Genomic DNA, 21881 nt, shown 5'->3' with positions numbered 1-21881 from the left:
TTTTTTCCCACAAGCCATCAGACTTCTCAATAACTGAACTGTACTGTACTGAGCACAACATACACTGACATCATCTGTATTGACTGCATAGACCCTCAAAAAACACACACACTGTTTTGCACACTTTTCTGCTGTTTTTGCACATACTGTCTAACATTTCAGCTGTTTTTGCACATATTGTACAATATCTCAGCCATTACGCACATACTATACAATATTTCAGTCATTTGCTGTTTTTTGCACAACTCTATATATTATCCAAAGGACCTGCTGCTAAGAAACTGTGTTCATTCTAATGTTACTGCACGAAACATTGTTTGAACATTCAATATGTACATTCAGTATGTACACTGGTCGGCCGGCGCTGTTTCTGTTACTGTTTATTGTCTTTTGTGTATTGCATTTTTTGTACTTTTTGTATTGTCTTGTAACTTAATGTCTGCACTGTTTTTTGTCCTGCACTGTCTTTTGTCCTGCACTGTCTTGTTTGTCTTGTTTGTCTTGTCCTGCACTGTTTGCACCAGGTTGCACAGTTGCAGTTTATGTATCTAAGACTACTTACATGTCCTTAGCCCTGTCTTTGTGTTATGTAGCACCCTGATCCTGGAGAAACGTTGTCTCATTTCACTGTGTACTGCAACAGCTATATATGGTTGTAATGACAATAAAAGCTTCTTGACTTGACTTGACTTGACTTGATTATATCAAGTTTTATCAATGCTGCAATCATTGGAACAATCTTTAGGAAAATGTTCCAAAATTCCTGGGGGTTAATAATTTTGGCCTCAACTGTAGTAGTGCCTGTTTTGTTATGAGGTTTTTTGCCTTCGTTACAGAATCACAGATATTCAAAGCTCTTTTTTAACACTAAGTGTACAATAATCCCCATGAAATATAAAGTACTTCTGTTTCCTTGCAGAAAGTCATCTCTATTGAACCTTCATTAGGCATAACTAAGCCAGTTCTACCTGTTCAGGTAACTTTTTTTTAAATTTAATTTTATTCTTTGTCTGTCTCTGCCTATCTATCTATCTATCTATCTATCTATCTATCTATCTATCTATCTATCTATCTATCTATCTATCTATCTATCTATCTATCTGTCTGTCTGTCTGTCTGTCTGTCTGTCTGTCTGTCTGTCTGTCTGTCTGCCTGTCTGTCTGTCTGTCTGTCTGTCTGTCAGCTATTTTGGATTGTTGAATAATAAACGTTCAGCTGTTCAAACAGAGAAGCACAACAAACATTAGGAGGTCTTCCTGCTAAGCATCTTACTGCAAAGTCTCAGCCTTTCATATAAACCATCTATCACAAGGTTTCCAAATAATATATTCATTCATGTGGCCTTATATGTTGACAAATGTATAATTTTGTCAATGTAAATGCAACTGATAAATCACAATTTTTCTAAATTGTGAAAAGATGCTTTGGTGGAGTGCAGCAGACAGAGCAGACATTTTCAGACAGTTTCATCATAAAAGAATATGATCATAGCCAAAATATACATTCATATATATCAAAATAAACATTCATGTTTCTGTGCTCATGACATGAGCAGGGAGAGATGTTTCGGCAAATGTATTTCTACCAATCTGTGTGTGTGTGTGTGTGTGTGTGTGTGTGTGTGTGTGTGTGTGTGTGTGTGTGTGTGTGTGTGTGTGTGTGTGTGTGTGTGTGTGTGTGTGTGTGTGTGTGTGTGTGTTAAATTATGTTAAAACAGCTAAGAGGCAAAGGCCATTCTGCTTTGTGTGTGTGTGTGTGTGTGTGTGTGTGTGTGTGTGTGTGTGTGTGTGTTTTTTCTAAAAAAGATACTGTGCAGCTGCACCAGCAAGGCACAGAGATGTGGAGCTTTATGCTGTATTCCTGTCTCATGCTGTGCTCACATTGAAACAAGGTCCGTCCGTCCGTCCAACCAACCCCCCACCCAACACACACACAAAGCAGAACGGCCTTTGCCTCTAAGCTGTTTTAATTGCTGGAGACGTTGTTCTGAAGTTACTCATAAAAAACAAAGTTAAAAAGTTGCTTATAAAAAACAGGACTTACAAAAGAACAGACAAAACGTGTACACAATCATATAAACACCTGAAACTAAATAAGGTTCTGAGAAATGAATATAACAATATAAACTAGACTTGAACACAACTGTTTTTAATGTAGATGAGTATTGTAGGGAGACTTTATCATCAGGTTCCACCTGTTTCCTTCGTCAGTTGATCCTGAACGATTCCAATAAGAAAATTTCTATCCTATTTTCCTATATGATGCCTCTAGGAGTCGTCTTAAAGGACACAACATAAGTATGCGTATCCTGTAGAAGCGCTACTCAACCAATAGTAATTAAGATGTTTCTTAAAATCGAGAGAGAGAGAGAGAGAGAGAGAGAAAAGAAAATCTTTTAAGATTAAAGCTCTTAAAGCACTCTCTGTAAAATCCAGTGACTTTCCAATAACAAGACATTATTTCCAATAAAATACAGAACAAACTTAAACTCCAATAGGATTTTCTGAAAAGGTTTGAGAATTAGCTTGACTTTTAAATGACGTGACATTTAAATGACGTGACTGACTTTCGTCCCGTCGCACTCTCACCTGTCATCACTATGTGCTTCTAAAGACTGGTCCTCACCCACTTTAAAGTCTGTCTGCCACCCAGCCTGGACCCTTACCAATTTGCCTATCACCCAAATGGATCAACTGATGACGCCATTTCCACTACTTCATTCTGCCCTGACTCACTTGGATAAACCTGACACCTATGCCAGGATGTTGTTTTTGATTTCAGCTCAGCTTTTAATACAGTTAGTCCTTCCAAGCTAACCCTGAAGCTGGAACAACTTGGCATCAGCACAAAACTCTGCAATTGGACTCTGGACTTCCTTACAAACAGATCACAGTCTGTTCGTCTGAACACTGTCACCTCCTCCAGTCTCATCATCAGCACTGGGGTCCCCCAAGGATGTGTATTGTCTCCACTACTTTACCCCCTTTTCGCCCATGACTGCATACCTGTCCATACCTCAAACAGCATTATAAAGTTCGCAGACGACACCAGTGTTAGGCCTGATTGAAGGTAATGACTGCTTATGGGTAGGAGATCCAGCACCTAGTAGCATGGTGTGAGGACAATAACCTGGAACTTAACACCAAAAAGACCAAGGAGGTCATTGTGGATTTCAGATGTGCTGGCAATCACACTCATCCTCCAATTCACATCAACGGAACTGCTGTTGAGCGTGTACCCAGCTTCATATTCCTTGGAATACACATCTCTGAGGACCTCACCTGGTCTCTGAACTCCTCCATCCTGATCAAAAAGGCACAACAGCGGCTATATTTTCTGAGGAGACTTAAAAAGTCTTGTCTGTGCTACAGGATACTGGAGAACTTTTACCGCTGTACCATTGAGAGTATCCTCACAAGCTGCATTTCAGTGTGGTATAGCAGCTGCACAGCTTCAGACCGTAAAGCCCTTCAAAGGGTGGTGGCAAACCGCCCAACAAATCATTGGTATTAAACTACCCACCTTGGAGGACACTTTCAAAAAATATATACCCTTATTCAGCTATATGTACATATTACTACACCTTCTGTATAACCTCATACCCTTATTTATTACACTGCCACTTGTAAATAAGCTATCTATGCACTTCTGGTTAGATGCTAACTGCATTTCATTGGCTCTGTACATGTTCCTTGCACAATAACAATAAAGTTGAATCCAATCTAATATAATCTAATTAACATTCCATCCAAATCACCATGTCATGTATTTGGAAGCGAACCACTCCAATGGCTCCAGCTGGAGGTTTTTTGTCTTTAACCCTCCTTTCCTGAATTCCTATGCAAATTAGGACCTTGTCTGTTTTGACTGCTTATAAAAAATGAAGTATATATATATGATAGGCAATTTTTTTTCACCTTTTTAGTCTAACTTGTTTCCAACATATTAACATATATTTTGCAAAAAAAAAAAAAACATATTATATACATTATATACAAATATATACATATTTGGTATAATAAACCTTATTTATATACAAAAATGCCTCATTTTTAGTAAAGGAAAAACAAACAGAATTTTTTTATATTTTCACTATAGAGGCACAAAAGTGTGCGTGTGTGTGTGTGTGTGTGTGTGTGTGTGTGTGTGTGTGTGTGTGTGTGTGTGTGTGTGTGTGTGTGGTGTGTGTGTGTGTTTTGGGTGCGTGTGTTAGTGGACATTTTATGTGTGCATTTTTGTGTCTGTATGTATGTTCATTGCGCTAAAAAGGGAAAAAGTGTGACCTATTGCCCCACTAAATGTGGCCGGGTCCAACTGACCATAGAGGATCCAAAATGCAAAGTATATACTGGTCTGAACACATAGTTCAACGAAAATAGACAAAATGAATTTTACTTGCAAAGTTAATAATTTTGAACAATCCTGGTAAATGTCAGGCAAATATGTGGAAGAAAACCCAAGTTATGACACATTAAACTTTCTTTAAACCTTCTGACCAGAGGAAACAACAAGGGTTAAGAGCTATGCTGTTTGCTTTGTATTGATTTGTTTTTATTTGCACAAATCTGTTTCCAGTACATGTGACATTTTGGAAAAAGCTCAAATCCATCAGCGTAGAAGATTTTAGACAGATCATGAGATCATTAGGTTCACACAGGAACCACATCCGTGCTAACTCCTCCTATGTCTACAACCACCCCAACAATCAATAGTAACTTTGCCAGCAACTTTGCCAGCAAGTTTTCAATATTTGTATAATTTTAGTTGTTTTTTTAACTAAATTACCACAAAAGATATCCCCCTGAATCAGTTATTTAAAGTTATTAATTCAAATATAGCTCGAAGCCTTATTCTAAATAGTAGTAACTGAAGAGTCTGAGCAGATGTAGAGGAAGAGATTATGATAGGAAATGGTCACTAAACGTATGCCTTTTTTTATTTAGTCAGACACACAGACTCTCTTTAAGACCTTGCCAATCAAAATGTCCAACTCTATTCTTCGGTATAAATGATTGTTAATTAATACAAAAAATATGTGCATTCTGTTTTCAAGGTATGAATGGGTATTGTGGGGATAGATGTTAGAGATATATAGTATTTTACCTTTTAAATATTGATAATATTTATAAATGTATTAATTAATTTATTTATTTATTATTCTTATTTTTATTCTTATTATTAATATTATATATTTTTTCTTCTGTTTCTATACTTCCTTAAAGCTGCTTTGAGACAATGTGAATTGTTAAATGCACTGAACTGAATTGAATTTGAGGTATGGAAGAATTTTTGTGCCAAAATATTCAACAATATATTCAAATATTCAAACAACAAATATTCGTATTTTGTATCTGGTAGTAAAAAAACAGAATGTCCCATGAACTTTGAGATAATAAAGCAGCCAAGTCTTTCTCTTCCTCTCTCTCTCTCTCTCTCTCTCTCTCTCTCTCTCTCTCTCTCTCTCTCTCACACACACACACACACACACACACACACACACACACACACACACACACACACACACACACACACACACACACACACACACACAATGGACAATTTGAGGAGGCCCATTACTAGGGCAGATCAGGGCATAGCAGACCCTTTGAGAGAGTACATCAAGAGGTGACGCGTTGGCTTGGCTTGCAACAATTTTCCAGGGAGTTTACATGGCTACATAATTTGCCACTGAAGAATTTACAACTGAATAATCATGTTCCATGTCCAATAAACAGTTCTGATTCTGAATGATTAAAAACTATTTCTAAAGGCTATTTCAAACGCTTCAGAATTTTTGAGGTCATTAAATCAGACAGTTAAGTCCAAATTTTTTAGATAAATCAATTTGGAAATAGTGTTAAAATTTTTAGACAAGTCTGAATTTTGAGATAATGACAGAATTGATATTATTGATACAATTTTTATATTATTAGTCAATTATTTTGAGATAAGTCTTCTACTGTCAGGGATCAGCCCGGACTTTCGGCCATGTGTTGTTGTTGTTGTTGTTGTTGTTGTCGTCGTCACGTGTCTGCCCCGCCTTCGTTCACTCCTCCCTGTCTCCACACCTGTTCCTAATTATCATTGTCTTTCGTATTTAAGTGAGCCGCGTTGCCGATGGCAGCGTGGAATCATTAGTTAATGTTAGTTATTGTTAAGTGTCATCATTTGTATTGTTTTAGTTATCGTCTTTTACGGTGTTGTCTGTAATATTTATTAAACCCCTTTCATTTGACGCTATCCTGCGTACGGGTCTGTCTCCCTCCTTCCCTGGTTGTGACATCTACAAACGTCCTACCTGAATGTATGTTCATTTACTATTACAGCATAACTCGGACTAGAGCATGCAGCCTGCTGCAAAGTGACAGGATTCCGTTTTAGAGGAAAGTAAGAAAAAACATGGACTGAATTTCAAGATAAGAACAATTTTAAGGCACTGCCTCAGGGAGTAATTACGAGTATTTAGAAAATAATTCAGAAAATGCCTCATTTTAGGCTATGAGCCTTTGAAAGTAAAGAATTCGAGATAATTTTTAAGAAGGTTAAGTTAATCATTTCAATTCTGAAACAAAATTGTTTTAGAAAGAATGAAGTGTCTTTTTGTGCTGTGACGCTCAATAGTAACACAGAGTCCTAAGAATTTTGAGGAAATACAAATACGACAGCGCGCACGTCATATACTTTGGACAAAATAATCACTTATTTGTGAATGTCTTTGATAATCTTTGAATCTAAGACCTCCCCCAGCACAACCCCTCCCTCTAACTACAAGCACATATTTACCTCCACTGTGAGGGAAGCTGTTTGGCTTGTTGCTCGACTCAACAGCAGGAGTATTTGCTCTCACTCTCTCAGAGTTGCTGCACTTGTCGGTGGTGAGGACAACTGAGCTAGAGATGACTAGCCAAAAAGTGGAAGACCGTGTGAAGGAAGATAAGGTTCACCTGAGACGCAGCATTGGTCTGCTGCCTGCTGTCTCCTTCATCATTGGAACCATGGTGGGCAGCGGAATCTTCATCGCACCCAAAGGTGTGCACATCAATACTGGCAGTGTGGGACTCTCCCTGGTCGTCTGGGCGCTCTGTGGACTCCTCTCTATGCTTGGTATGCTTCAAAAACCACAGCCAGTGCCTTGTTTAACAATGTATTCTTGTTTTAAAGAATATGTAACAAGTAGGGCCACTGGATGGTTTGAAATTTTTACACCTTAGAAAATAAAAGTGCTTAACACCAGGGGCGGTTCTAGACCTTTTTTAGGGTGGCATCAGCCCCCCTGTCTGTGATCTTAGCTACCCTAAATCTAGAAGTATCATTTTTACTTTCACAAATCAAAAATAAAAATTACGATAAAATGTAGGACATGACTTCGATGGGAAAGAAAATTATTTATCAGTTTGATCCAAGAGCGAATTTTTTTAGTTGCTTTTACGCTCGTGCGTTGTAGTCTTTCAATAGTGCGTCGTCAGAGTTGGAGGCATTTATAATTAAAACCGCAAATACGGTTATAGAAGTTTTTTTTTTTTAATTAAAAGTTGCTGCAAAGAACTGCAAAGAATTTCACAAATCCAGGGAATTTGGCACTCACGAGGCTGTACAATGTTATGCTATTTGTGTTCAAATTGTTTGCAAGGTTGTCCTCGCTACCACAAAAGCATGTTTTTCAAATGAAAAACTTATTTCTATGGTAGTTTTCATTATTTAATTGGAGACATTTCTTTTAAAATGTATGTACTGTGAGGATATATTTTGTCATAACACAAGTAAAAGTTTGTCGGAGGTACAGTTATAAAAAGTTGTACTACTACTGCATGTGTCTGCTATAGTAGTTAACTTAATGTACACAGATTTGTGTGTGGCTGTAGTATATTTACAGAGCAGCGTGAAGTGTCCCCCCCCCCCCCCCGGGTTAAAATAGTCTTATGCTTCGTTTGTGCTCCATTTGTGCTGCAAACATTTTCGTTTGTGCTGCTTTGTTTTTTTTTTTTTTTTTTTTTTTTTTTTTTTTAAGATATAAGAATAATTAGAGTAAAATCTAGGTCACTCACTTTTGTTGTATGCCACACAGCATTGTTTTCCTATTCCTGTTTTGAGAAATATCTGCATTTCTGGAAGTTGGTTTTGATGTTGTTTTTACTAAAGTCTGTGTGGTATTTTTGGCTTGAAGAATATTGCCTTGTCAGTATTAAGTGTTTTTAAGTAAAGTTTTTAAAGGTCCATTATTCGCGATACTGGATTTTTGAATCGATTTCAAAAGTAAAATAATTTTGGCCTAATTCATTGAGTCATAAGTTTCTACACACACACACACACACACACACACACCCCTATTCGGCAAGGATGCATTAAATGGATTAAATTAATAAAAAAAAAAAACTAAGACATTTATGTTAACATTTCAGTTTCAAATGCTGTTCCTTTTACCTTTCTATTCAAAGAATCCACATAATTCTTAATTTAGCACAAATTATACTGTAATTGATATTTAAACATCAAATCAGAATGATTTGTGAAAGATCATGTGACACTGAAGGCTGGAGTAATGATGCTGAAAATGCAGCTTTAATCACAGGAATAAAGACAATTTACTATATATTCACATAGAAAACAGCTTTTACATTGATATAATATTACACTGTTTTATTGTATTTATGATGTAATAAATTCAGCTTTGATCACAGGAATAAATTACACTTTATATTCAGGGAACAGATTTCACAACATTTCTGTTTTTACTATATTTTTGATGTATACAAACATACATACATACAGCTTAAGAGACTTTGAACGATCTTAATTTTTTCAAAGTTCTCACTGATACTGTATGTTTATATGCTTATTGGTGCATGCATTTATGACAATGTTACTATTACCAGGGATGCACATAACTTTTTTAACCAGGTTCTCAGGAGAGCACTTAGAGAATGGAACTGGTACTCACCTTTTGCACAGCGAAAATAAACATCATCTTCCTCACTGCCCTCCTCACTGTCCTTAATTTCAACTGTAGTACAGGATGAACTTACAGCCTCCTGGGCGGTGGAAGTGGTTGCACCTCCCTAGTTAAGTCTACGATGTGCTGTCTACATCCATAGCTATACTGCTGGCTTTGGGTCAAATGTATCTGTACTCATCTTTGACAAGTGAATGTGCATCAGGGCTGAAAGATGAGTATGTGACAGACGGGATCTGTACTTGTTTTTTATTATATTAAAGTGCGAGAAACCCCTCTCACAAGCAGCACTGCTCAGAGGAAGTGTAAGGGACAATTTAAGAATCTTGTAAATGTTGCATTAACAATCTTGATCACTTGTATTAACTATCTTGACCAAGTCATACACAGAAGATGCTGCCAATCGCTTTCCTGCTTGCTTTAAACACATTCATTCTCTTATGGTGGAATCTCTGTCAAGAGAGACAGTTATGTTTCCAAAACTGTGGAGGTCTTGCATTTCTTGGGGCCAGGTCCTGTAGATGCATCAAAAACCAAAAAGTGATCACAAGACTTCAGAGATTCATACCTGATTTCAAACTCACCAATTAAACCTCTGAGTAATTCAGCTTTGTCTCTATCAGCTTCTGAATTGTGAACTGCTTGTTTTCTGTGTTGGCCTTCTCCATCAAGCAAAAGGGTGAACTGTCCAATGGCTAGCATTAGTTCATCTTTATATTCTCCTATGGTTAGTTTTTCCTGCTGAAACCTGATTTCACGCAGTTCTCAAGGGTGTGTGCAGTGCACAGAACATGCACAAGGGAATCCCCGATCGCAACCATTCGGTAAAATGCCGTTGTACGTACCGACATTGACAGCAGCCCCATCTGTGCAAACAGCGACTAACTTTGCCCGCCATTCATCCAAGCCTAATTTGTTAAACAGTTTAACCAGGCCTTCCGTTATGGAATGGAACGCACCGTTCTTTTTGCTCCAAGTTCAATTAATCCAAGTAAATCAATGGTAAACTCCCGGTCAACGACATCGGTACGCACATGAGCGTTTAGAGCGTATTAACAGCGCGCATCTTTCATTTTGGGGGCGCATGCGCACCTGCGCACAAGTTGTGTGCATCCCTGACTATTACTACTGTTTTTCAACTAAGAACATAGAGTACCAAGTAAAAACGACCTTGGAGTTTGTTACATTCCACACATCGCTTTGTCCGTTAAAAGCTGAAAGCGCACGGTAAATAACCGATTAGTGATTGCGACTGTTTAATTATTTTTAAAGTGATTTGGTTTGCCATATCTTACCTTGACTTGACTGAGTGACCTTAGAACGACCACCTAATATTATTTTAATATTATAAAAACCGAAACAGCACAAACGAAACTTTTACAAGCACATACGGAGCACAAACGACCGAGACCGTTTTTGTTGCATTTGGAGCAGGTGAGGGGGCTGAGTGGCCTTAGAATGACCACCTAATAAAATGTTAAATATTTAATAAACAAACAAAACTTTTACCAGCACAAACCAGCACAAACGAACGAGACTATTTTGCTGACGTTTTGCGTTGGGTGGGGGGATAACTTCACGCTGGTTATATACAGTACTGTGTTGACATTAAAAAAAAGATCAGTTATACCAATACCAGTGAAATTTCACTATTCTATGCAAACAATCCATTCAATACTAAATAAAAATAACATTTGTTGATTTGGTCTTTGTTTTGTGATTTTTTTTTTTTTATTTTTATTAATGACTGTATTGGGGACACGGTGGCTTAGTGGGTAGCACGTTCGCCTCACACCTCCAGGGTCGGGGGTTTCCTCCGGGTACTCCGGTTTCCTCCCTCAGTCCAAAGACATGCATGGTAGGTTGATTGGCATCTCTGGAAAATTGACCGTAGTGTGAGATTGCGTAAGTGAATGAGAGTGTGTGTGCCCTGCGATGGGTTGGCACTCCGTCCAAGGTGTATCCTGCCTTGATGCCCCATGACGCCTGAGATCCCCGTGACCCGAGGTAGTTCGGATAAGCGGTAGAAAATGAGTGAGAGTGAGTAATGACTGTTTGTAGAGAATGCACACATACATGAACTGATTTGATTCAAGACTGGCATCATTACATCATGCATACAATTTTGGTGTCCACTTTTGCCGTTTAATAATACCATAACTTTTGGCTTACTATGTAGTCATATAATATATAATATAAAACTCTATAATATAAAAAAAATTCTCACTGAGGGCTAAAATCCTAGAACCGCCCCTGCTTAACACCATGTTTATACATATACTAATAACAATCTACCGTCTTTCACTTCCAGACAGTTTCCAGACTATTGATTTGATTATTTTCATTAGTTTTTTTTCTTCCAGGTAAGAAAAATAACTGAACAAATTAAGATTTTTTTTTTTACTTTTTCTGTTTGTGCCTCGTAGCCCTTTGTTTATTCAGAGCTTTAAATTATGCAAAACATTCAATGCAAAATCCATGAAAATATTCATTATTTACATTTACATTCATAATCACGTACAAAAGTCTGATAACGTTGTCAAATATGCAAAAATTTTTACTGTGTGTAGTGTGGAAATATGAGAATTTATTCAAAAAGACCAAGAACACAAAGAATATATGAAAACAGCAATTCAATTTATTCTTTGCTGAGAGACATCTGTTACACACACACACATAATCGAGCATGTGAAAGAGATGCATCCTCATCTTACAGCCTTGTTATATGCTGAATTATTAAGACATCTGTGCCTCCAAATACACACAAAAACTTCTGTGTTTAAGGAAAACAACTCCTTTTCTGGCGATACCTTCAACAGATGACCTTTCTGTGGTTAGTGTGTGTGTGTGTCAGAAAGGAGAAGCATTTTCAGTCACAAACATATTGTTAATTACACTAGACAAGTCATATACTGTATAGTTACAGAATTTAAATTTCCCACAACATTTACCTCCTTTATGTCCTTTAGGGTGAACTATTCAAGGATTTTTTTTTTAATTTCTAGCATCATTTCTAGCATCACATCTAGCATCACTTCTATTTACCGATTTACAGTCATGCCTTCATTAACTAAGGTTAGAAATATAAATATATAATGCGTGTTTTTTTTGTTGTTGTTGTTGTTGTTTTTTGCGAGGGACAAAATCCACGGCGTGTGAGCAAAATAGTAGTAAAGAATAACAAAACACATTTCTTGGATGTCTCTTGAATGGTTCCCTTAGTTCCCATGGTTGGTAACATAAAGAATGATTATGGTAGGGACAAGAGTGTATCTGTGTGTGTGCGCGTGTGTGTGTGTGTGTGTGGGGGGTGTATGTATGTATGTGTGTGTGTGTGTGTGTGTGTGTGTGTGTGTGTGTGTGAGAGAGAGAGAGAGAGGGAACAATGTGCTCTGTACAGAAAGTCTGCAACATTACCAGAAAAGATTTTATATAATTATTCTCACAAAAATGAACTATATATGATAGCCTTTTTTTTTCTTTTTTTTTCTTTTATTTTATTTTTTACCTTTTTAGTCTTGTTGGAACTTGTTTCCAACATATTAACATATATTTTGCAAAAAAAAAAGTAAATTTGGTGTAATACCAACAAACCTGTTTCTTTACAGCATTTGGCCAATTTGTTTTTTAAAGTGTTATTATCCATGGTCTAGACCGTGTGTCAACTTATCATAGTAAGGAAACGGGTTACTGGGTAAGCATGCTTTACCATCAAGGCCGTACCAAACCCCTCCTTCTGTCACACACCCCTCTTTCTTCCAGGCGACCTTCTCGTTTGGTATGGTAGTCGTTTGCAATTCATTTTCGTACTGAATGAAAATATATAAAATGTATGTGGTGCATGTGCTTCAGATGCATGTATTTTGTTCACATACTGTTGGGTTAGTAAGCTTGTGTGCTTTCTCGATGAGCTTCTGATTTACTGCATTCATTGCAGAGTCACATAATTTCCATGCCCACACAAAATTCTGAGGTCTGAGGTCATATTTGACACACCCCTTGGGTTTGCATTTCAGTGGCACAGAGAATTAATCCATGACTGAGACACCAGATGCTCCTATTGGATGCAGGAATGTCCATGTGAAACTCATCTGCTTTGATAACTGAACTACCTGCTCCTGAATCTACCAAGAACGTAATATAAGTACCATTTACACATATAGACAGGGTAGGCGTTTTGGTAAAAACTTCAGCAGTATACTTAGCATATGTGCCTCCAGGAAAGTATTTTTGCTGCAGAAAATAAATAGCCGGATTTATCGCATCTATATCAGTATCAGGGACAGGAGTTAGCTTAAGCGTTTCTCCTTCGCTAAGCATGGTAAATTTTGACTCATTCAACCCTTCTGGACTGCTTCCTTCACTCTCTACCTCCGTTGAGTCTCCCATGTTTTGTGTCTGATCAGCCGTTGCCTTTCGGGGACAATCCCTCATCCAGTGATCGTTTGTGCTGCACACAAAACATCCACCTCTTCATCCTGGTCCTCTTGCTCTGCCCCTGCCTTGGCCTCGTCCTCGGCCTCAATGGTGGCTTCCTCGTTCTGAGGGAAGACTCTGAAGTGCGACCACTTGAATAATGCCCAATGCCGCGATGATGATTATGAGCCTCATGATGTTTCCTTCTCTTTTAAATGACAGTACATTCTGAGAAATAAAAAAATATTTTTTTGATGATTCTTACGTCTTGCTCACTCTGTTCTGTTACTTTTTGAGGGTTATATAATAGTTATATAAAATAGAGTTTAGTCAAAAATGCCCTTGTCAAAAATAGTAATAGACTTTTTTTTTTAGATATTTTTATGAGTATTTCGATCTGTCCGGGTTCCTGTTCAAGTTTATGTGGCAATTCAATGTGATATTTAAAAAAAAAAAAAAAGTTTCTGAATTTTTTCTGATCGTGGTGCAAGTGATAAGGATGTTCTGAGGATGATGGGAAATGTAGTTCACTGACAGAATTAGGAGCAATAAAATATATCTAAAAAATGTCCAAGATTTAATTTTGTGATAAATTGTTTTAACATAATCCACATTAGGACAGATTCAATCAGAGAAGAGCTGCATCGAGGTAATAATTCTGTTTCTCTGTTTTAAAAGCCTCTTTTTTTTTTCCCCCTGAACATCTAGATTACTCTCAGATCCCAGGATGTGAAGACAATTCTGAATGATAAACCACTGACCCCTGCTTTAATAAGTATCTGTCTCTGTCTTGTCTCCTTTAACTCAGGTGCCTTGTCCTACGCTGAGCTGGGAACCAGTTTCAAAAAGTCTGGTGCTCATTATACATATATCCTTGAGACACTTGGGCCACTTCCTGCTTTCCTGAGGCTTTGGTCTGAGTTCATTTTTATCAGGTCAGCTTGTGACTGCTTTCTCATTTCAATTCAGTTCAGTTTAATTGATTTATTTGTATATTACTTGCAACAATAGACATCATGGAAATTAAAAATTAGGATAGAAATTACAAACTCTAAATCATGGTGCATTAAAAAGCCGAGAGCCGTGATTGGATTCTGTATATCGTGAAACAGGACGTCACACCTTTAGTGATGTCAGAGTCACACTACCAGTCATGTCTCTGAGATATACTAATGATGCTGAATATTTTTTTGTTTGAATGTGCACTTAAGAACATGTTTTATATCCACGTTACATGAATGCTTTGCAGATTAAATCAGTACACTTGTAGATAAAAGAAAAGTTTGTTTAATGAGTCACTCTAGATTTCCTCTAAAGTCACAGCTAAGTGTGTTTTTATTTTCCTTTTCTTTGCAGACCTGCAGTGACCGCGTATATTGCCCTGGCTTTCGGTCACTACGTCGTAGAGCCGTTTTTCACGCCGTGCCCAGCTCCTCTTCCATTAGTCAAAGTAACCAGTTTTCTTGCAATGAGTGAGTTAAAACTGAATACACATGAACTTTTTATACACAACCATCTAACCCACGAGTACAGTGCATTCTTTTGCCGTTCAACAGTATTTCCTTTATAAGTTCCTCCAGTTTCCTCAGGTTTCCTCTGATCTCCTAAAGACATGCTGGAACACAGGACACTATGTTGCCAATTGTGTGTGCACCATGTGATTAAAAGGGAAACCCTCACTTCGGGCGGTGTTTTCTGGAAGCTCAACCCAAATTTAGTCAGGATAAATGGAAAACAAAATAACAAAAAAAAAACAAGAAAAACAAATAACATCCATCTTCTTTACCACTAATTCTACACAGGGTCACCGGTGGATGAAATGCCAACCCAATCGCAGGGCAATCTCTCTCTATCTCACACACTCTCTCACACACACACGTACAAGTCTTTGGACTGAGGGAGGAAACTGGAGTACCCAGAGAAAACCTCTGAATCACAGGGATGATATACAAACACCACACAGAGGGAGGATGTACGTATACGAATCAAGGTTCCGACCCTGTAGACAAACCTGCTATCTACTAATACACTGTGATCTCCAAAAGAAATAACATACCATAATAATAACCCATGGGTACGGTGGCTTAGTGGTTGGGGGTTCGATTCCCGCCTTCGCCTTGTGTGTGTGGAGTTTGCATGTTCTCCCCGTGCCTCGGAGGTTTCCTCCGGGTTCTCTGGTTTCCTCCACGGTCCAAAGACATGCATGGTAGGTTGATTGGCATCTCTGGAAAATTGTCCGTAGTGTGTGAGTGTGTGAGTGAATGAGAGAGAGTGTGTGTGTGCCCTGTGATGGGTTGGCACTCTGTCCAGGGTGTATCCTGCCTTGATGCCCAATGATGCCTAAGATAAGGCACAGGCTCCCTGTGACCCGAGGTAGTTCGGATAAGCGGTAGAAAATGAATGAATGAATGAATGAATAATAACCCATAATAATAAACAGTGACGTACTCCATTCCAATTGCATCACTTTGTTAATAACTTTGCTATTAACGTATTATATAAATACTGTGTTATTCCAGCATTTTTGGTGGCAGTGAACTGCTGGAGTGTATCGCTGGCCTCTCGTACACAAGTCATCCTCCTGATAGTTAAGATCTCTGCTCTGGTTCTGATCATCATCCCAGGAATTATGGCCCTGGCCGAAGGTAGCACAGATCTGATTCTGGACTAGATTTAATACACTACCTGTATAACTGTATGATCAAGCAATGATGTGCTAAATGGTCAATGTAAAAAAAACTTGTTTTTAACTCCCTCTTCAGGTCAAACTGAAAACTTTGAGAATGCTTTTAATTCAGAGTCGCTCACATTGAAAAAGCTGCCTTTAGCCTTCTTCTCAGGACTTTATGCCTATTCTGGATGGTAAGTGATATGCTTTTTTTTTTTCTAAATACAGTTTGCATGCATTGAAATTAAATAAAATAAGCATGTCGATAAAAATTTAATAAAGATTTAATAAAAAAAAAGCCCACAATATTGCATTTCTCTCAGTAGCATGGAAGCACAGGTCTATTCAGGTGTATCTACACACTGCTCTGTGAAATCCTGTTTGTCTTTGCTTTCAGGTTCGCATTAAACTTTGTGTCAGAAGAGGTAATCAATCCCAAAAGGTTTGTACAACTTCGAGAGAGTAAAAATGATCCCAAGGCATCATCACATCTGTTCTTACCTTTACATTTTCTCGTTTCTTGCTGTTTCTTGTCAGAAACATTCCACTGGCCATCATTCTGTCCATGGTCACGGTTACTATATTATACGTGCTGGTGAATGTAGCCTATTACACTGTGATGACCGAAGACGAGCTGCTGAGATCCGACGCCGTCGCAGTAGTCAGTATGTTATAAATATCAAATGGTGATTGATTTTTCAAAGGTCAAATTATTCACTGTGTAATTTTTTCATCACACAGACTTTCACCAGTAAAGCCCTACCCAGGATGGCATCACTGGTGCCCTTACTGGTAGCCCTGTCCTGTCTTGGAGCCATGAATGGTGGGATCTTTTCAGTACCTAGGTATAGGTTCTGTTCAAAGGAAACACATTGTCCTATTTATTAGGACACAAGATCACTTGCCAATTAATGCACTTATCTAATAAAGTGGACATTGTGTTTGTAAATTCTGCATCCTGTTTATTTAATCTGTTTCCTCAGATTTTAATGTGTCTGTGTGTCCGTGTGTAGAATGTTATTGGTGGCTGCCAGAGAGGGACAATGGCCAGCTCTGTTTTCCATGATACATATACGCAGAAAGACACCGATGCCTGCTGTACTTTTGCTGGTAATGTATTGTGTTGTTTTAATGGCTGCTTCTACTGAATCATATATATTTAGTTTTACTGTTATTGCCTTTTCCTCTCAAGGGAGCCTGAAAATATTTAATTAATTCATTCAAGTATTAGAACAAACACACCAATATATATCTATACATTCTGACCAATCAGATATGAGCATTTATGCCCGTTGTGGTATGTAACGCTGTTTTAATGTAAGTTTTGTTCCCCAGCGTTTAGTTGATGCAGTAACAACAGGCGGTTACTGGAAAATACTTAACACCAGTATAGTAAGAGTAACTCTGCTTGACTTGTGGCTGCATTGAATAAACCTATCTGTGAATATTTTTCATTAACAATACGTTTCATTTTGTTCGATCCCTTATGTATGATGGACTGTCTCACTTCTTGTTGTTACAGTCCCCTCTAACTGTGGTCATGGTGGCAAAAGGAGAAATTTATCAGTTGATCAACTTCGCTTCCTTCTCACGCTGGCTCTTCGTTGCCTTGGTTACGCTGGGGCTCGTCATCCATCGCTATCGATTCCCAGACCATCCAAAAGCTTTTAAGGTTTCGAACTAGATAATGAACTTACTTATTTCATAACCATAATGATAACTAATATATATATATATATATATATATATATATATATATATATATATATATATATATATATATATATATAATGTATTGCTGTTTTAGCACTGCAGATGTTTTGAATGACAGATGTTTAGAAAAGATCAAATCGTTGAATAATTTGTGAAATATTTAAAGCTGAAATGAGAGTATCTATTTATCTATCTCTCTATTTCTCTCTCCCCACACATCCATCCATCCATCCACCTAGGTTCCTCTGGCTGTTCCTGTCACCTTCACAGTGGTGTGCTTCTTCATTGTGGGTCTGTCTCTGTATTCAGACCCCTGGAACACAGGTTGCAGTTTGGGTGTTACATTCACTGGGATCCCAGTGTACTACCTGATCGTGAAACACTCTTATGTTCCAACCCGTTGGAGAAAAGCTTTTGGTGAGTTTCCTTCCTCGACCAAATGTAAACGCATTGTTGTTAGACATGTCTGTTGTCTGTGTACACTTATCAGTTCATCTCCAGTAAGCACTTTATTCTGGTGCGTGTCACAGTGGATGTAAAGCCTGTCCCCAGAACAACTGGGCATAAGGTGTGAATACACTCTACCTGGGACACCTGTCAATCACAGGGGCTATGTGACTATGCAGTTTGTAATAAGCACTATACAAATCTAATTGAATTAATTTCATTGAATATTGAACAGAATTTCTTATACTGTTACTTCTTATTCATTCTTTCTGTTAACTTTTAAAGGGGTTTTTAGTGGCCAGCAATATTATTTCCTCCCTTTGCTTTGTTTAGATTACTGCAGTAGACAACTTCAGATCTTCCTGGAAGTAATACAGCAAGAAGTTCAGACCTACTGAAAGAACACTAAACACTTTGGCTAGTAGAAAAAACATCCTGACCTTCAGCTGTGGGAACCTGTATGTAATGTTGCAGTATCAGCTTTGTTGATTTGTGCTGTAATTACAAGTAAATAAATACTGTTAAACACTAACCAGAGATCAGTCGTGTCCGTTTAACTGACAGTTATTATAGTCATTTAATCTGGATTGTAGTATAGTGCTACTCAAAAAGACCACTTTCTGTCAAATCTCTGGACTTTCTACTGATAAATAATGCACTATCTTTAATGATAAAGTAATAGTGACTTGTATACTGTGAAGCAAACAAATAAATAAATGAATAAATAAATAATTATCTTTTTGTTTTTCGGCTGTTTCATGTTTGGAGACACCACGGCGAACCATCCAGTCCGCATATTCGGATTCTACATAGGTTTATCGCCGGATGTGCTTCCTGACACAAACCCCCTATTTTATCTGAACTCTGGGCTGAGACTGAGATTGTTCAACCCCTCCCTGGCTGGGTTTGGTTCATTGCCTGGGAATCAATGGGGAAGTTGTGGCTTAATCGTTAGAGTCTGACTCCTAACCCTAAGGTTGTGGGTTTGAGTCTTGGGCTGGACACGACTGAGGTGCCCTTGAGCAAGGCACCAAACCCCCCCCCCCCCCAACTGCTCCCCGAGTGCCGCAGCATAAATGGCTGCCCACTGCTCCGTGTGTGTGTTCACTGCTATGTGTGTACTTTGGATGGGTTAAATGCAGAGAACGAATTCTGAGTATGGGTCACCGTACTTAGCCGTATGTCACGTCGCTTTCACTTTTCATCAAACCAGGGCTAAAGCAGTGAGAATAAGATCCTGACACTAGACCATTAAGAAATGCAAATAAAAACAAACAAACAAAAAAAACTAAAAGCATAATAAAAACCCTAAATCTAAAAATGTAAAATAAGCATTCTGTTGATCTTTTCTAATTTCATTATATTTTGGTTAAAACTTTATACTATAAGAAAATAGATTAGTAAAGAATGAGAAAAGTAAATCAATAACCACACACACGTTCTAGTATATCTTTTAGTAAAATCATGTACGTAGGTCAAAGGTTACGTGTTTAAAGGAATACTGCAGCCTTTTAAACTTGTTCTCGTTTTGGCTATTAGTGTCAATTGAAGTGCAAAAAGTGACACAACAAAGGAACTTTGCTTAAATAATAAAGGTAATACTTTACAACAAAGGCTTTATCAGCAACCATCCTCACTGGAACTTGCTATCGTACTGCGCTAAATCTAAACAAACACTGAACTTGTCCCCGTATAATGACATAGCAACTGATTGCCAACTAACACTGTAACCGATTGCCAACTAACACTGTAACCGATTGCCAACTAACACTATAACCGATTGCCAACTAACACTATAACCGATTGCCAACTAACACTATAACCGATCGCCAACTACAGTAACACTGTAACCGATTGCCAACTAACACTGCAACCGATTGCCAACTAACACTGTAACACCGTCCCCTTTTATAAGCCCTACAGAGTCCCTTCTACACTACAGAATAATAGTAATACATTTAAATGTATTAGTCCATATAATGACTCGGGGCTCAAACAAGTCTTCATCTCCTCATCCCCTCTCTCCCACTGTTAGACTCCATTAGATTAGTCTCAAGCTCTTCTGATGCCGAGTAATCAGCGGCAGTGAGCCTTCCTCAGCACAAGTGTATTCTCTTCTTTTATAGTGAGATGTAGAAATGTATATTTGCATTTATATGAGCAATATAAATAAATGAATTAACTAATTCATTCATTAATCAACCGAAAGCACAAATTAAGGAGAGGAGATTTTACATTACAAAGCACATGCTTTCTGTTAACATAAGCAAATTCATTTTCAGATGGTGACCTTATGGCAACATGAGCGCAGTCAATTGTGCCGATTACATTTGGGAAACCAGACATTGCTGCAAAATTTCATTGTAATTTCGGCCTGTTCTCGCACAGTGTAGGGGAACCTGATGTACCGACTACCCATATTAAGTATACCATTCAAAACGACAGATATTATGGCACTCAGGGACGGCTGTGATATACCAGACCTATAGGGTGAGATGATAGATTCCAATAGAATTATTTCATATACGAAAAGGTTTTAGACACAAAGTTGAGGAATACTTATAGTTTTTTTTTATATAAATAATTTACCTGTCTGCCAATTTCCGCTGGAAACAGCCGGTTGCCAAGAACCCCAGAGTGGTGAGGACTTGTATTTGGACTGGGACGGCATGGTTCCGGCATGGTTCCGGCATGGTTCCGGCATGTTGCCCTCTCTAATATTGGACCCAATTCAACACATATATCTAAGAGCACAGCTCTAGGGAATCTAAATCGGCTTATTAGCCAGTCATCATAATGGGCCAGGAAATCATCATGGTCCCTGAAAACTCGTTCTCTCCTTATTCTCCCATTAGCGTAATCCTACAACAGTGAGAATTTATATGTTTCTAGCAATTAGACGGATCGTTAACACCTTGACAAAATCACAGAATTTATTTGTGGGCGAAAATTTAAGACGAAAATGTTATAGTGAACACATGCTTCTTCATGACGGTTTTGTAATGAACACCGTAATAGTTAGGACCGATGATGAGTAGCGATTGTGGAACTGCTCCCCGGGCGCCGCAGCATAAATGGCTGCCCACTGCTCCGGGGTGTGTGTTCACGGTGTGTGTTCACTGCTGTGTGTGTGCGCACTTTGGATGGGTCAAATGTAGAGAACGAATTCTGAGTATGGTTCACCATACTTAGCCGTATGTCACGTCACTTCATGACTGTATTTGCTGACTTTGACATTTTATGATATATGTACATTAAGGAAAATATTTAGTTTTTACACTGTGTTCTGCATTTCTCTAATAAAAGGGTATTTCATGCTATTCTGTATGGCATGTAGTCGCGCCATCTTCACCTGCGCTCCCGTTGTGGACAATATGTCTGTAAGGCAGCGCTGATTATTCATTCATTCATTCATTCATTCATTCATTCATTCATTCATTCATTCATTTTCTACCGCTTATCCGAACTACTCGGGTCACGGGCAGCCTGTGCCTATCCTCAGGCGTCATTGGGCATCAAGGAAGGATTTTCTGATTATTACATTTTGAATTACGTTTGGATTTTACTAGATGTATATAGCCTAAAACAATCGGCACAATAACACTGTTGGATTTAATCTTCATGATAATGTGGATATAACGTATGAAATGGAGTGAAAATTTAATGTCATTAATTTTTATAATCGTT

The 21881-nt window shown here is 38.1% G+C and overlaps 1 protein-coding gene across 3 annotated transcripts; it reads left to right on the top strand.

Annotated features, from left to right (window-relative positions):
• The first annotated feature begins 6186 nt into the window (after nucleotides 1–6186).
• On the top strand, nucleotides 6187–18931 carry LOC113645602 (cystine/glutamate transporter-like). 3 transcript variants are annotated; one of them, XM_047803835.1, is made up of 13 exons: nucleotides 6187–6304; nucleotides 6856–7104; nucleotides 14175–14301; nucleotides 14723–14838; nucleotides 15886–16011; nucleotides 16129–16228; nucleotides 16432–16476; nucleotides 16572–16695; nucleotides 16776–16879; nucleotides 17048–17144; nucleotides 17557–17706; nucleotides 17987–18164; nucleotides 18528–18931. In XM_047803835.1, the coding sequence occupies exons 2-13, from the start codon at nucleotides 6897–6899 to the stop codon at nucleotides 18590–18592; spliced, it is 1440 nt and encodes a 479-aa protein (XP_047659791.1). In that variant the 5' UTR covers nucleotides 6187–6304; nucleotides 6856–6896; the 3' UTR covers nucleotides 18593–18931. The 3 variants fall into 3 exon arrangements, with proteins under 3 accessions (XP_047659791.1, XP_047659792.1, XP_027007109.1); XM_047803836.1 differs by lacking the exons at nucleotides 6187–6304; nucleotides 18528–18931 and adding an exon at nucleotides 18278–18506 and having other exon boundaries at nucleotides 6787–7104; XM_027151308.2 differs by lacking the exon at nucleotides 6187–6304 and having other exon boundaries at nucleotides 6788–7104.
• Nucleotides 18932–21881: the final 2950 nt, after the last annotated feature.

This window comes from Tachysurus fulvidraco, chromosome 19 (assembly GCF_022655615.1).
Source record: "Tachysurus fulvidraco isolate hzauxx_2018 chromosome 19, HZAU_PFXX_2.0, whole genome shotgun sequence".
NCBI classification, from domain to species: Eukaryota; Metazoa; Chordata; class Actinopteri; order Siluriformes; family Bagridae; genus Tachysurus; species Tachysurus fulvidraco.
Note: the sequence above shows the minus strand (reverse complement) of the source record. Positions and strands in the feature narration are given on the sequence as shown.

Coding starts and splice junctions, on each gene's coding strand:
- LOC113645602 (XM_047803835.1), top strand. CDS start 6,897: ATGACTAGCCAAAAAGTGGAAGACCGTGTGAAGGAAGATAAGGTTCAC. Junction 14,839..15,885: donor AACCAGTTTTCTTGCAATGA/GTGAGTTAAAAC, acceptor GTGTTATTCCAG/CATTTTTGGTGGCAGTGAAC. Junction 17,707..17,986: donor ACCATCCAAAAGCTTTTAAG/GTTTCGAACTAG, acceptor CCATCCACCTAG/GTTCCTCTGGCTGTTCCTGT.